Genomic DNA, 17,233 nt, shown 5'->3' on the forward strand with positions numbered 1-17,233 from the left:
TAGTGCAAGTTCCCAACCCACAGTCCCCACAAAGTTCTGTGGTGAGGGCCTGAAGTTACCCTGCATGTGAAGTGGTAATGCACCATAAGAGAGGAATACTAAAATTAGGAGATTTTCATAGGCTACTGGCAGATCTGATCGAAATAGACAGAGGGAAATAGAGTAGGAGGGAGGGGGTCTTTACTTTGGAATGTAAATAAATCTTCCCTGGTAAAGCTTCAACACCCTGGAGTACAGAGAAATGGTTTTGAGGGGAAGAATATCTGTAAATCTTTCTGGAACCTCACAGTATTTCTAGCCTCCAAGGCATGTTTGTTCTTTTTCATTCTTTATCTAAGTTTTCCAATTCTCTGCCCAGAAAGTATGCTCTGCCTCATAGAGAAACACAAAAATTTTCATAGAAAATGGTCTCCTAACAGTTGGTTATGTAAAATCAGATGGAAATTTATAACACCATATATGGAGGATGTAGGTTATAACATGCGGTTAACTGAGGTATCTGTTTAAGATGTTTGTGTATGTTTTATGTATTCTTATATGGCTCCATTCAGCTGGGTGTAGTTTTTTGCAGCGACCTACTGTTTCTTGTGAATAAGCTGCAAGGAAGTGAAATGCACATAAGCAGATGAAAATTTCACATCATGTTCAGATTGTTCCCTAAAATATCAATTGTGTTAGATCAAATTGATATTTTCAAAACAAGCATTGTAGCACAATTGAATGTATATGAAAGTATCTGTTAACTAAAAGATTTTATTACTGATATTTAGTACAACAATAATAATAATAACCAAACTGATTTAAACTGATTTAATAACCAAACTGATTTAGAATCCTTGTTGTATGTGTGTTAACATCTAACTATGGTGAATGTGTCTATTCTAGGCTTTGAGGTAGATACAGTCATATAGTCTATCTCATTTAATCTCAGACAACTCTGATAAATAAGTGGCTGTAGGCTGATTTTTATAGATGAGAACTCTAAGAAGGATATAAGGGACTTCCTCAAGGTCACACAGATATAGCAGTTGGCCAAGCTGATATTTAGTATTCATTTTTCCTGTCTCTTGTCTAGAGTTCTCCCACGGCCCCACAGCAGCCCTTTAAAAGTGGCCAAACATCTTGCAGATGTAAGTGAAAAGACCTCATTTACCCCTCAGGTCCTTGTTTTTAACTACTTTCTCCTTTCCCCTATGGAAGACCCACATGTTTACCAATTTAAGCAGACACTTGTTGTCCAGATTTTACTAACTTCTTTGCAAGCTTTCCTACTGTCATTGTCACCTTCCTTGAAATTCCCTGTGTTCTATGGCCCTCCGCTCTCTTGATTTTCCTTCCTGGCCATTCCTCTGTCTCCTTCACTGGCACATGATTTTTCTACCCCTTCATTAATTGGTTTTCTCCACTTTTTTTGAGTTTCGGATCCAACCACTGACTAGACATATCTGTCTAAATATACTTTTACTATCTCAAAATTTAATCTGTCCCAGACTGACTTAATCATCTGCTTCCCATCCTAATCTGTTCTTAAGTGCTCTGTGATGTGAATTTTATCTCTTATCATTCTACTCAGTTACTCTATATCCTTTATTATATTCATGACCATATCTAATGATTTGTCTCCTTAATATTTTGTTAAGTTCATTTACTTATTTAAATAATCTCTATACCCAACATTTGGCTTGAACTCAAACCTTAAGATCAAGAGTCTCATGCTTCTTGCACTGAGCTTGCCAGGTGCCCCTTTCTTAAATATTTTAAATACTTCTCTCCTTTTTTTAAGATTGTATTTATTTATTTGACAGAGAGAGTGAGTGTGTGTGAGAGGGAACACAAGCAGGGAGGGTGGAAGAGGGAGAAGTAGGCTCCCCACTGAGTAGGGAGCCCAATGTGGGTCTCGACCCCAGGACCCTGGGATCATGACCTGAGCCAAAGGCAGATACTTAACAACTAAGCCAATACTTCTCTCCTTTATCCTCTTGCCATTTCTTGATTTCAGGTCTTCGCAATTTTTCTTGAGCATTTGCACCCCAGCTAGTTGCCAGGCCTCTCATTGTACCACCCTCCATTTATACTGTGTAGAATAATATTAACTGCAGATGTGATCATAGCACTCCCCTTATTAAAATTCTTTGGTTGTTTCCCATAGCCTTAATATAAACTCCAGGTTCTTTCCCATGACATAAGGGAATTTGTGTACTGGCTCTTACCTAGAATTCTGCTGCTGTTTCTCTTCACAACCCCCTCCCACCCCTTGAGCTCTAGTCTTACTGAATTATTTGGTATTTCCCTCAACTGTATTTTCTGGCCTCTATGCTCTTGCGCTTCCTATTTGTTCCTGGAATGCCATTCTAATTATTATATATATTTTTAAAAGATTTTATTTTTATGTAATCTCTACACCCAGCACGAGGCTTGAAATCACAACCCCAAGATCAAGAGTCACATGCTCTGCTGACTGAGCCAGTCAGGTGCCCCCTAATTATCACATTTTTAAATAGAATATTGACTTTGCATTAGGTTTTGAATGCTTAAGAGTGAACAAAACAAATAGTGTTGGTGTCCTGCAGTCTAGGAGGAGATAGTCAGATGGATTAGCCCAGAGTGTGATGAGGACACAGATAAGGTACATTTTACTTGGACCTAGTTAGCATTCAGACAAAGCCACATGAAGGGAGTGATGTTTAGTTGAATGTCAGGGGGAAAAAAAGCAGGAGTTAAACAGGCAAAAATAATTTAGGGGAGAAGTATTCCAGACAAAGAAGACAACATGCTTAGAGGCAGAGAAAGCTCAGGCACATAGCAAATTTTGAAGGCTGAAAATAGTTTGTTGTGGGACTGGGGTGGAGCAGGGGACAAGAATGGTCAAAGTGAGAGATGAGCCTGGATATATAAGCAGAAGCCAGATCATTGAAAGCCTTGTATAAAGGATGACCTTATTTCTTATTGTCCAAATTGGGATACTTTTGAAAGAGTGAAAAGTGCAGAGTTATTATTGTGGCTAATAATTATTCCGGGGCAATAGGGATTAACTGGGACTGTCCCAGGCAAACCATCTGGAGACATGTGGTCATCTTATAAGCCATTTTGGAGAGTTTAGAGGGTACTATTTGGCAGGCTTATGGAGTATAAGCAGAACAAGATTAGGGTAGAGTGGAATGATGACTTCAGCCTGAGGAACATTGAGGTTGGAGTTTCTCTAATGTGTTTTTTTTTTTTTTCCATTGCCCCACTTCTGACACCAAAATGTGTGTTTTTTCCACCACACCAACTAATTCTCCAATACCAATTGGGTATACAGCAATTCAATTCTGACACTAAGGGTTATCCTGTTATTTGGGGTAATAGTCATGGTCACAATCTTCACCCTGTCAGCATGCCTTGGAGAGCTGTGGCCCCAACCACAGCTGGGGTTGGAGAGCTCGGGCTGGTCCCTAACCACCTGCATAGTGAGGAGCTGGATGTTGTGTGGCCTGGTAAGCCATTGTAAGATCTTGGCTTTTACTATTTAAAAAAATGGAGAGAGCCATATGGCTTTGAACTGAGATGGATCATGATTTATATTGCATTTTTAAAACATGCCTCTGTGGGACTTAAAAGTGGTAGATGTGTTGGGAAGTTATTGCGGAGATCTAGATGTGAGGTGATGGTGGCTTGGACTGGGGTGGTAGCCATGGAGATACTGAGTCCTGGTTGGATTCTGGATCTCTTTTGGTATTAGAGCCAATGATGACATTGTGGTTTATAAATATATAAATTTATAAATGTGTAGATTTGATTGGTGGGAATTTGTTCCCAGTGACGGATTCTCAGCAGATGTACTAACTAAAGTTTCTGGACTGACAAAGCTATGATAATACAGTATAGTAATTTTTTTAATATGAACATGTTTTATATTTTACTCTTCACTTTCTGAATGGTGAATCTTTTGAAATAGAGATACTTTTAAAAGTATTTATTTTCTTAATTTTTCTATACTGTATGTAGTACTAAACTCATAGTAAGTGTTACATAAATCCCGTTGCTTTTAGTTGAATATCTGTTGGTTCAAATGTCATTTTCACCACAAAGTCATGAACAGGAATAGGAAGGAATTAGGTAATGAAAAAGGGTATCAAAATTGGAAAATTTTCTAGTTTCCTGTGTCCGATATTCATGAAGTGGCTTCAGTTTTGGTAGATAATTTTGTAATAATATTAACTATATTTAACAGCAAATCTATATTAAAAGGTTTATTTATATTTAAATTAAGTTGAAATTTATATTTCAAAGCAAGATATAGATGATTTTAATGTTGTTTTATCTTGAATTTACCAGTTAAATATTGTAGTTATAATTGTTCTCTCTTAGTAGCTAATCAAGATAACTATGTGGAAAAACCTTTAGTTAATATTAAAACACAAATTTTTGGATATTTATAATGAAGAAACCATTTTGGATATTTATAATAAAGAAACCATTTATCTCTTTTAAAGATAATTATGACTTGGATCCTGCATCTGAATTAGGAGAAGATTTATTGAAACTTTACGTGAAACACTGTTGCCCAGATATTGATATTTATGTTGACGGAAAAAGTTTTAAAGCTCACAGGTAAATAGGCATGTGATTTGGTGTCTTGGTTGTGAAAATGAAGTTTATACAGGTGGTTGTCTCTTCCTAGCACAGTGGTTTTCAAGCTGATTCACAAAAATCACAGGGGTTTCATGGTGATGCCTAAGCCGACCTGTGACAGGGGAGGGGTTGGACATCAGACAGGGTTTTCTGCCTGCAGGTTCACCCAGGCTCACATGTGTGCATGTTTCAGTTAGAGTAGAGCTCTGCTTTGTATTGGACTTGAACCTAAGGTTTCATTAGAAGAAGATATTCTGTTGCCTAAAATAGGTTTGAAAGCCACTGTCACAGAAAATATAATTAAATGCCGTTTTTAATTTCCAGGCATTGTAGTACTGAAAGTGATTATTTCTACATGAATGACATGTATTTTCTCTGGATGCATTTTGGCTCAAAGTCTTTGATTCAGAATAGATATTCTTATGAATAGCATTGATTAGAAGGCTTAATATTTCAATGTACTTTTTAAAAACCATTATTATGCTTTAGAATTGGGTTGCTTAGATATTCTAGTCTTTTAGATTTCAAATTAAAGCCTACTCTTTTTTTGCAAGTAACTAAAATCTGTTTAAAAGAAGAAAAATTTTTAATAAATACAGATTTTCTTTTGGAACTCAAGGGAAAGAAGTACAGCTGGACTTCACAGTGGATAAGAAATGGAACCAGAAGACTGAGGAACCCAGTATTTTTCCTCCCTCTTTTTGTGTTTCAAATAGAATGTTGATAAGTTATTCTGGTGCTCCAGAAAAGGAAGAACCAGGTTATTTGCAATGGCAAGAACCAGTCTTCTAGGTTCAGGGGTACGCGGTCTTTTTTTTGTTTTGTTTTGTTTTTTAAGATTCTGTTCACTTATTTGACAGACAGAGATTACAATTAGGCAGGAGAGGCAGGCGGGGAGAGAGAGGAGGAAGCATGCTCTCTGCAGAGCAGAGAGCCCGATGCGGGGCTCGATCCCAGGACCCTGGGATCATGACCTGAGCCGAAAGCAGAGGCTTTAATCCACTGAGCCACCCAGGCGCCCGGTACACAGTCTTAATGAAATTAGCAGTGGGTTTAGATGACAGGAATCTACCATGCCAATAGTAGTGATGTTTATGCTTTCAAAAATCATATTGGCTTTGCCAGTTAATTGACAGCAGTACATTGCTAAACTCTAGGATTACCAGTTTCAGTCAGACTATTTACCATTCAGAATTTGAGCTTTTCTCTTGGGAACATGTATTTTGTAATTGTAAGTACATACATATGCACATTTTTCTAATTTTTATGAAATCTCCATTACATATAGTAAAATATAGGGTGTAATACTGATCTATTAATGTATTTTCCATATTGTGGATATATATTTCCCAAATTGTGTGTGTGTGTGTGTGTGTGTGTGTGTGTTTACTTCTTTGATTTTTTTTTTTTGAGGGTGGGGCAACGCAATTTTGTTTTAAAAAATTAATTTTATTTTGTGTTCAGGTTTTTCTTGAAACCACAGGGGCATTGTACCAAAGTTTTACTTATAGATTCCTAAGGTTATTGTCGTACAGGGAAGCAAGACTTTGTGATCATTTGCAGTATATCCTCAAACAGTGTCTATATTTGGCTTCTCTGTGTGCTGCCTGACAGTGGACTATGTTTTAGGAGCTGGATCTGGAATATTAGGTTTGTATTCCAGGAGAGCTCTTGCTTACATTTCAGGTTTATTTTTTGTTCACCTAGCTATAAAAAATAAGTGTATATTAACTAGAAAGGCAATTTCCTGAGCATATGTTCCAAGAAGATCTGGCTTAAGTTTTTCTACTTTGTTAGTACACTTATATGAGTTACAATGGCAGAATCTAAATCTCAAGATTACTTTCATAGCCCAAACTTGAATAAATCTATGTTTAGTATGTAATATTATTATACAGTTTAAGGAAAATTATGTCAGTAATTCAGAAGACACACATTCATGTCATGTAGTTTAAAGCCCAATACCGATACCTGGTTCTTCCAAGATTATCTCTCCAGTTGCCAGTTATTCTGTCCAGGCTTTATCTTGATCCCCAGCCCTCAATATGCTACAATATGGTCTGATGCCACTTAATTCCTTGTGGTGGCACAATTAAGCCAAAGAAGTTATTGTATAACAGAGTGGTTAAGAGTGTATGAACTGTGTGTTGAGCCTTTCTGCCTGGGTTTGAATTCTAACCCTACCATCTTTCAGCTCTGTGAATTTGGGCAAATCATTTAACCATTCTCTGCTTTAACATCCTCATCAAACATGGGTATTCTCAAAGTACTCATTTCATGGGGTGATTATGAGGATTAAATTACTTTAAAGGACTATGTAGGTGTTTGCTACCATCATCCAGGCAATAGCCCTTTGATAACAAGCTTTTGTGTAGATGGTAGAAACAACCTGTATAGACTTATGTGGGGTAAGCAGAGAAATATGATTTGAATCACTTGCATTTCCCCCCAATCCAAGGATGGGACAGCAGTTTACCTTCAGGAAAAGTCACATTTACTTTACTCTTCTCCATCTATACAGGCCTTTTCCTCTCTGAAGCATATTCTTCACTCTTCTCACATATTTGTCCTTGTTTATCTCCAATACTTTTTTTTTTTTAAACAGTTTTTTTTTTTTTTTTGAAGATTTTATTTATTTATTTGACAGACAGAGATCACAAGTAGGCAGAGAGGCAAGCAGAGAGAGAGGAAGGGAAGCAGGCTCCCCACTGAGCAGAGAGCCCGATGCGGGGCTCGATCCCAGGATCCTGGAATCATGACCTGGGCTGAAGGCAGAGGCTTTAACCCACTGAGCCACCCAGGCGCCCCAAGTTATAGAAATTTAAAATGATTCTTAAGTTTCTTCACAAAAGTTTTAGATTTCATTCTTCATTTGAGAAAAATTTAAATTAGAAATTATAAATTAGAAATTATATATATATCTATATCTTTTATGAGAAATAATGTGAGCTTACTGACTACTTAAGTCAGTAAGCTCACATTAAAAAAGGGATTGGCTTTATGGTGAAAGATTTGTGAATGAATGCATATGTTTTTTTTAATAATTGGCAGGTGTTTTATTAAGATATAGTTTTTGGAAGTGGGAGAGACATTCTAACTGGTCTTCAGGTATATTTCTCAGTGATTGGTTGGCTGCAAGAAAGCAAGCAAACAGTTTGAAAAATTTCAAAAGAGAAAAGATTGTTCAGTGTTAGGGGTAAAGAGGTTTTTTTTGAGACTGCCAATTTCTTGCAAGAAGTATAGGGTCATTATCAAGTGAATATGGGTGGTATTCTCCCCATAAAGAGTATAGACCTTTCTTAGCATACTTCTATCTATATAATTTGGAATTTCTGGAGTTGTTTTAATGCTCAGTAAAATGACTTTTTTTTTAACTGAAGTATAGTTGACATATAATAATGTATTACTTTCAGGTGCATAAACCATGATTCGACAACTTACGCAGTATGCAGTGCTCACCACAGAAAGTGTAGTAACCACTGTCCCCATACATGGTTATTACAGTATTACTGACTGTATTTCCTATGCTGTACTTTTCCATATTTACTTTTAAGTTATTATAAAATGATTATGATATGCACAAATAATTTTTAAAATCTCTCAATTTTTTTTTATTAACCAAAAACTATCCGTTCTAAATAGTGCATCCATTACACTTCACAAATAATTTTTTAACTTAGGAAAGATAGTCTTATGAAAGCTATTATCAGTGGATGTCAAAGTGGGTGTCTTAAGAAAAAGCTCTTTGCTTTTTTAAAGTTTATGTTCCGTAAGATGTTTGCAAAGAAGTGCAGTAGGTGACAGTGACAACTCTAAAAACTTTGGATTCATTACCCTGGGTTTAATCTTTATTTAGTTATATAGAACTAAAAGTTTAGAAAGTATTCTTGGAGCAAGAGTACTTAAAGAAAAAAAAAAAACCGTCCTAGTAAAAAAATTCCTTCTTTAGAGCTTCTCTGAGTAATCCAGGCCATTATTCTGCCTGGAGTAGTGAATCTAGTTCAGCTAACATCAGGAAGTATTAAATAGCAAGCAATGTACTAAAGCAAGAGCAAGGGGGAAATTAGGGCATCTTGACACAGCCAGAAGCAGCCTTGTCAGTTGAGATTAAATTTAATCAAAAGGTGGAAATGGTTTTTGGTATGTTGGAAAATGGAAAATCTGGCAAAGATATTTAATACATAGTGACATTTACAGCACTTTTATTTATTTTTTTTAATGTAGGCTCCACACCCAGTGTAGAGCCCAATGTGGAGCTTAAACTCACCACCCTGAGATCAAGACCTGAGCTGAGATCAAGAGTCAGATGCTTAAATGACTGAGCCCCCCAGGCGCCCCTTACAGCATTATTTTTCAAACTGAGGCCTATATCCTAATTGAGTAGGAATGTTTTCTGAGTTTCTGTCTAAAAGACAGGGCAATTGTTTAAGTCTCATATGCTTTTAATCTTACTTAAATGGAAATAGCATGCTGTGTTAGTGCAGATCTTCAGAGAAGCAGACATGAGGATGGGGGTAAGATATTTAATAGGATAAATGCATGTGAGAGAACATGGAAAGGAATCCAGAGGCGACTGAAGGAGCTGTCAAACTGCAGTGTTGATTTGACCATGATGGAAGGAGAAAGGGAAAGAAGGAAGCTTGAGTAGTAGCTTCTTAGGCTGCTGTGAGGGAACTCAGCAGACTATTAGAAAGTTCCCGGGCCAAAGTCACCCATCAGAAAAGGCCCTGTCTCTCCGAAATAGGCCTGCCTATTGTCACTGATGTGCTCAGTCACTGGCAGGTAACAGCCTATGAGAAGGTGGCCTTAGGATCCATGTGGTACTGAATGCAGAGTGCTCTGCTGGGGCCATTGGTCACTTATGCAATCAGAGATCAGATACTGCCATACATATAAGTCATGACATGCTATATATTTACACAGGCATACCTCCTTCTATTGCATTTGGCTTTATTGTGCTTTTGAGATAGTATGGGTTTTTTGTTGTTGTTTTGTTTTTTATAAATTGAAGGTTTGTGGCAATCCTGCAGCAAACAAGTCTATCAGTGCCACTTTCCCAACTGCATTTGCTGACTTCATGTCTCTGTGTCACATTTTGATAATTTTTGCAATATTTCATTTTTTTCATTATTTTATTTGTTGTGGTGATCTGTGACCAGTGATTTTTGATGTTATTATAATTGTGCTGGGGTGCCACAAACTGCATCCATATAACATGGCCAACTTAATTGATACATGTTATGTTTGTTCTGACTTCTCTCCCAATCAGCCATTCCCTAGTCTTTCTCCCTCTCCTCAGGCCTCCCTATTCCCTGAGGCACAACAGTATTGAAATTAGGCCAGTTAGTAACACTGCAATGGGTTCTAAGTATTCAAGTGAAGGGAAGAGTTGGACATCTCTCACTTTAAATCAAAAGCTAGAAAAAATTAAGCTTAGTGAGAAAGGCATGCTGAAAGCCAAGCCAGGCTGAAACTAGGCCTCTTGTGCCAAACACTTAGCCAAGTTGTAAATGCCAAGGAAAAGTTCTTGAAGGAAATTAAAAGTTGTACTCCAGTGAACAAACAAATGTTAAGCGGAAAAGCCTTATTTTTGATATGGAGAAAGTTTTAGTGGTCTGGATGGAAGCTCAAACCAGCCATCACATTCCCTTAAGCCAAAGCTTAATTCAGAGCAAGGCCCTAACTTTCTTCAATTCTGTGATGACTAAAAGAGGTGAGAAAGCTGCAGAGGAAAATTTTGAAGCTAGTGGATGTTGATTCATGAGGTTGAAGGAAAGAAATTGCCTTCATAACATGAAAGTGCAAGGTGAAACACACGATGCTGATGTAGAAGCTGCAGCAAGTTATATAGAAGATCTAGCTAAGATAATTCAGGAAGGTGGATACGCTAAACCACAGATTTTCACAGATTTTAGTCTATTGGAAGAAGATACAATCATATTGCAAATGACATATCTGTTAAAGGGTTAGTATCCAAAATCTATAAAGAACATGTCAAATTTAACTCCCCCAAACCAAATAATCCAGTTAAGAAATGGGCAGAAGACATGAATTGGCATTTTTCCAAAGACATACAGATGGCTGACAGATACATAAAAAGATGCTCGGGGCACCTGGGTGGCTCAGTGAGTTAAAGCCTCTGCCTTTGACTCAGGTCATGATCCCAGGGTCCTGGGATCGAGCCCTGCATCGGGCTCTCTGCTCAGCAGGGAGCCTGCTTCCTCCTCTCTCTCTCTGCCTGCCTCTCCGCCTGCTTGTGATCTCTGTCTGTCAAATGAATACATAAAATCTTAAAAAAAAAAAAAAAGATGCTCAACGTAACTCATCATCAGGGAAATACAGATCAAAACTACAATGAGATACCAACTCATACCTGTCAGAATGGCTAAGATTTAACAGTACAGGAAACAGCAGATGTTGGTGAAGATGCGGAGAAAGGGGAACCCTCTTACAATGTTGGTCACAATGCAAACTATTGCAGCCACTCTGGAAGACAGTATCTCTGTACTGTCTATACTGTTCCTCAGTAAGTTAAAAATAGTACTGTGCTACGATCCAGCAATTGCACTACTAGGTATTTACCCAAAGGATACAGAAATACAGATTTGAAGGGGTATGTGTACCCTACTATTTATGGCAGCATTATCAGCAATAGCCAAATTATGGAAAGAGCCCAAATGCCCATTGACTGATGGTAAAGAAGATGTGGTATATATATATATATATACCCAATGAAATATTACCCAGCCATCAGAAAGAATGACAGCTTGCCATTTACAATGACAAGAGATGGAGCTAGAGTATTGTGCTCAGCAAGAGAAGTCAGAGAAAGACAAATAACCATATGATTTCACTCATATGTGGAATTTAGGAAGTGAAACAGGTAAACATGGCGGGGTGGGAAGAGAGGTAAACCAGAAAACAGGTTCTTTTTAATTATAGAGAACAAACTGAGGGTTATTAGAGGGGATGTAGGTGGAAGATGGGTTAAATGAATGATGCCTATTAAGGAGGGCACTTGTGATGAGCGCTGGGTTTTGTGTGTAAGTGATAAATCCCTAAATTCTACCGAAACTAATATTACACTATATGTTAACTAGTGGGAATTTAAATAAGAATTTGAGACTAAAAAAAAGTTAAAAAGATGTAGGTTAACCTAGGACTTTCTTGGCTAAAGAGGAGAAGTCATGCATGGCTTCAAAGAATAGAATGACTCTTATCGATAGAGTATCTCTCTTCAGGAAAAAAAAAAAAAGGTTTCTTTTAAAATATTGCTACTCATTGACAATGCACCTGATCACCCAGGAACTCTGATGGAGATGGACAACCGGATTAATGTTGTTTTCATGCCTGCTAGCACAGCATGCCTCCCTCTCTCTTCCCCCACCCCACCCCTCCGCTCCTGCGCACTTACTTGATCTCTTTTAACAAAAAAAATGCTTTGCTAATTCCATCATCTCTTTCATTTCTGGGTATGCTTCTTTTGACTGCTTTTTGTCCTGGTTAAAATTAAAATTTGCTACTTCTTTACATACCTAGAAGGTTTTTTTTTTTTTTTATTACATACTGAATGTTATGTTGTTGAGTGTTTTAATTTTGTTGTCTTTCTTTAAAAAGAGTGTTGAAGTATGTCTTAGCAGGTGATCCACTATGATCAAGGAGTCATTTTAACTTTCAAGTCTTATTATGTAAGAAATTATTATAGGGGTGCCTGGGTGGCTCAGTCGGTTAAGCATCTGCCTTAAGCTCAGGTCATGATTCCAGGAGCCTGGGATCGAGCCCCACATCGGGCTCGGAGCCTGCTTCTCCCTGTCCCTCTGCCTGTAGCTCCCCCTGCTTGTGCTCGCACACACTCTCTCTGTCAAATAAGTAAATAAAAATCTTTTTAAAAATTAATAAATTATTATATATTACATTAAATATAATATATATTATTAGGTAAGGCTGTAGTTGCCACAGATAGTGATTCCTCTGATGGATGGGCGAAGTCCGTTGAAGACCTCTGGAAAGGATTCACCATTTTAGATGCTGTTAAGAACATTAGTGATTCATAGGAAAAGGGAAAAATATCAATTGTTGCAGCAGACTTCATTGTCTTATTTTAGGAAATTGCTACAACCAACCTAACCATCAGGAACCACTACCCTGACCAGTCAGCAGCCATTAATATAAAGGCAAGACCCTCCACCAGCAAAAAAGGTTACAACTCACTGAAAGATCAGATGAAAGCATTTTTTAGCATTAAAGTATTTTTAAATTAAGGTGTATATATTGTTTAGACCTAGTAGCATTATGTATTTTATATATGTATATTATATATAATAAACACACACTATTAATTGTCATAATATAACTTAACAGACTGCAATATCATGTAAACATAACTTTTATATGCATTAGGAAACCAAAAAATTGTAACAGTCTGCTGATTTCCCTCAGAACTGCACTGCAGCCTAGGAAGCTACTACCCAAGCTTTTTGCTTTTATTGTGGTGGTCTGTAACTGAACCCTTTATACTTCCTATGTATGCCTGTATATCTTTATCATTAGGCATAATCAGAGAAAGTAAATAGATAGATAAAATTCTAATAGCATTCATTCTTCATTAAGAATTATTAAGCATTAGGGCGCCTGGGTGGCTCAGTGGGTTAAGCCTCTGCCTTCGGCTCGGGTCATGATCCCAGGGTCCTGGGATCGAGCCCCAAATCAGGCTCTCTGTTCAGCAGGGAGCCTGCTTACCCCCCTCTCTCTGCCTGCCTCTCTGCCTACTTGTGATCTCTGTCTGTCAAATAAATAAATAAAATCTTAAAAAAAAAAAAGAATTATTAAGCATTGATTATATACCAGGTACTATGTTTTATGCTGAGATTGAGATTTGCGTTTTTTTCAAGTACATATGGATCTTAGTGAATGTTCCACATGTACTTGAAAAGAATGTGTCTTCTGCTTTACTGGGGTGGACGGATCTTAGAGATGTCAAAAAGGTTGATAGTATTGTTGAAGTCTTGCATATCCTTAACTGACTTTACTTGCTCTGTTAGTGAGAAGAAGGTTTCTAAGTGTAATCATGATTTTCCTATTTCTCCCTTCAGTTCTCTTAGTTTTTGCTGCATGTATTATGAAGCTCTATTTTTTTAATTGAGGCATAGTTGACATTATATTAGTTTCAGGTGTATAAAATACTGATTCAGTATTTGTACATATTGCAAAATGATTGCTACAATACTATTTACGTCCCACTCTAGATTTCTTTTTTTTTTTTTTTTAAAGATTTTATTTATTTATTTGACAGCTAGAGATCACAGGTAGGCAGAGAGGCAAGCAGAGAGGGAGAGTAAGACAAGCAGGCCTCCTGCTGAGGAGAGAGCCCGATGCGGGGCTCAATCCCAGGTCCCCGGGATCATGACCTGAGCCGAAGGCAGAGGCTTTGACCCACTGAGCCACCCAGGAGCCCCCCACTCTAGATTTCTTGTGGTTACTGTTTGTTTATGTGATGTATCTTTTTTCATCCTTTTACTTTTAAACTCTCTGTATCTTTATATTTAAAATGCCTTAAAAATTTTTATAGATAGCATATGTCTTATTGGTCTCATAATTTCCTTTTAATTGGATAATTTATACCATTTACTGTAATGTTGTTATGTTGGGGTTTGAGCCTACCATTTACTATTTTTTTCCTTTGTTGTCTTTTTCTTCTTTTTCTTCCTTTCTAATGTATTAATTGAATTAAAAAAAATTCAAATTACAGTTTATTTCCACTGTTGACATATTAGCCATATTGTTTCTGTGTACCATCTTTATTAGTGGTTGCTCTAGTATTTATAATACATGTTGTTACCTTATCATTTATGTTCAGTTAATATTATACATCTTCACATATAACATTAGGATCTTTTCCCCCTCTTTTTCTTTATGCTATTGCAGCCATACATTTCACTTCTCTATATATTCTAAACCCCACCATAAATTGTAATTATTTTTTAAAATAATTATCTTTTATGTAATTTTATTTATTTATTTGCTTATTTTAAAGATTTTATTTATTTATTTATTTATTTTAGAGAGAGAGAAAATGCAAGTGAGGGGAGGGGCAGAGGGAGAAGGAGAGAAACTCAAGCAGTCTCCATGCTGAGCCTAGAGCTGACACGTGGCTTGATCTCACAATCTTGAGATTATGACCTGAGCTGAAATCAAGAATCTGATGCTTAACTGACTGAGCCAGCTGCCTGTAGGTAATTTTGTTTTAATGAGGAAATTTAAATTTATCCACATACTACCATCTCTTTCACTTTCAGTCTTGTATATTAAGTCTAGGTTTCTGTTAAAATTTTCCTTAGGTTTGAAGAACTTTGTTTAAATTTCTGGTAATACAGGTCAACTGGTTAATGACTTTTCTTGGCTTTTGTCTAGAAAAGGTCTTCATTTAGACTTCATTTTTGAAAGATATTTTTGCTGGATTTAGAATTATAAATTGGCAATTTTTTATTTCTTCCAGGGCTTTACAGATGTAATCTTATTGTTACCTGGTTTGTATTGTCTCTTACAAGAAGTGTGTGATCCTGCCTAGTTTTGCTTATCAATATGTCATGTGCCTTTTTCCCTGACAGCTTTAAAAGCTTTTTTCCCTTATAATTAGTCTTTCGCAATTTCATTATAGTTTCCAGCAATTTCATTATGATATACCTTGTGCTTTTCTTTATGTTTATCCTGCTTATGATTTATTGAGCTTCTTGGATCTTTGGGTTTATGGTTTTTGTGAAATTCGGAAAATTTACAAAAATCATTTTTTTCAGATTGTCTTACAATCTCCTTCTTTCTCTCCTTACACATGGGACTCCAATTATATGTATGTTAGTTCCATAGCTCACTTAAGCTTTTTTTTTTTTTTTTAAAGTTTCTTCTTTCTCTACGTTTTATTTGGACAATTTGTGTTGTTATATACAGAGGTACACTAATATTTTCTATTTTAGTTTCTAACTTGAATTTCCTCACTCAGATATTGCGCATTTCTGCTATAAAGTTTCTCTTTTTCCTTAAATGTTTCTTTTTTTCTCTTTACTATGTTCCTTATTAATAAAATCCTTGAGCATATCTATGATAGCTTTTTAAAATGCTTTATCCAGGGGCATCTGGGTGACTCAGTTGATTAAGTGTTTGACTCTTTGTTTCAGCTCCATTTGTGATCTCAGAGTTGTGAGATCAAACCCCTTGTCAGGCTCCATGCTGGGTGAGGAGCCTGCTTAGGATTCTCTCTCTTCCTCTCCCTTCCCCCCTCCCCACTCATGCATACTTATTCACTCTCTTTTTCTTCAAAAAATAAATAAATGAAATGCTTTGTTTGCTAATTCCATCATCTCTTTCATTTCTGGGTCTGCTTCTCTTGACTGCTTTTTCTCCTGGTTATAGTTAATATTTGCTACTTTTTTTACATACCTAGAATATTTTATTACATACAAAACATTATATTATATTGTTAGACTGTTTGAATTTTGTTGTGTGTCTTCAAAAAGTATTGAAGTATGTTTTAACAGGTAATTTAGTTATTGTAGATCAGCTTTATCTTTATGAGACTTGTTTTTGAATTTTGTTGAAGTAGATCTAGAGTTGCCTTTTCTCTAAATGCTATATAGCTCGTCTACTGGTATTGACTCTTTTGGGAGCTTTCCTTAGTGCTCCAGTTATTCAATTCTGACTAGAAGGAACTTGAATGTCAACCAGCTCCCTGGCCTTTATTCTTCACCTGGTTTCATGGATCTTTACCCTGTGTATGTGTAGATAATATTCAGATAAAACTAAGTCATCTAATTTCTGGAGCTCTTTTTTCTTATAACTCCTGCTTCCATAGTACTGTGCCCCATAAATTCCAGCTGACTCATCCTTCCAAAGCTCCTATATTAGTCTTCTCAGTAAGACAACCAGGCTCCTCCTGTGTTTGTACTCCCTGTGCCATGACCTAGAAATTGTTTCTAGAAAGAAAAAGCATCATAACTGTAAGGCATATCTCACTGGTTTTCCTTCTCTTAAGGATCAGTCCTATACTGCTTTTCTCCCCCCAGTGTCAAATTTTATTCTTTTATTCACTATTCTCCTTGTTAATATAGAAAAGTTATCTTTCAAAAGTGGAAGAAGAATCCCTAGTTTTTTTCTTAATATACTTTACTTCTTAGAACAATTTTAAATTTACAGAAAAACTGGGAAGAGTACAGAGAATTATCATATGCCTCTACACTCATTTCCCATATTGTTAACATCTTATATATACATTTAGAATAGTACATTTGTTACAATTAATGAACCAATATTGGGACATTATTATTAACTAAAGTTCATAGTTTATTCAGAATTCTTTAGTTTTTGCCTAGTGTCCTTTATTCCCCCAGGGTCCCATCTAGGATGCCACATTACATTTAGTGGTCATGTCTCCTTAGGCTTCTCTTGGCTCTAACAGTTCATAGACTTTGCTTGTTTCTGATGACCTTGACAGTTTGAGCTCTGGGCAAGTATTTTGTAGAAATGTTCCTCAATTGGAGTTTATCTGATTTTTTTCAACATTAAATAGGTTATAGGTTTTGGTGAGGAAGTTCAAAAGGATAAAGTGTCATTCTTACTACATCATTTC

The 17,233-nt window shown here is 36.5% G+C and overlaps 1 protein-coding gene across 1 annotated transcript in view; it reads left to right on the forward strand.

Annotated features, from left to right (window-relative positions):
• BTBD8 (BTB domain containing 8) overlaps positions 1-17,233 on the forward strand; it is a 104,513-nt gene that overhangs the window by 30,558 nt on the left and 56,722 nt on the right. The window contains exon 4 of the mRNA XM_032867121.1: positions 4,476-4,593. Within this exon, the coding sequence (XP_032723012.1) occupies positions 4,476-4,593 (118 nt within the window). The remainder of the gene's footprint in view (positions 1-4,475; positions 4,594-17,233) is intronic.

Source organism: Lontra canadensis, unplaced genomic scaffold, assembly GCF_010015895.1.
Source record: "Lontra canadensis isolate GAN:19392208 unplaced genomic scaffold, GSC_riverotter_1.0 scaffold33, whole genome shotgun sequence".
In the NCBI taxonomy this organism is placed as follows: domain Eukaryota; kingdom Metazoa; phylum Chordata; class Mammalia; order Carnivora; family Mustelidae; genus Lontra; species Lontra canadensis.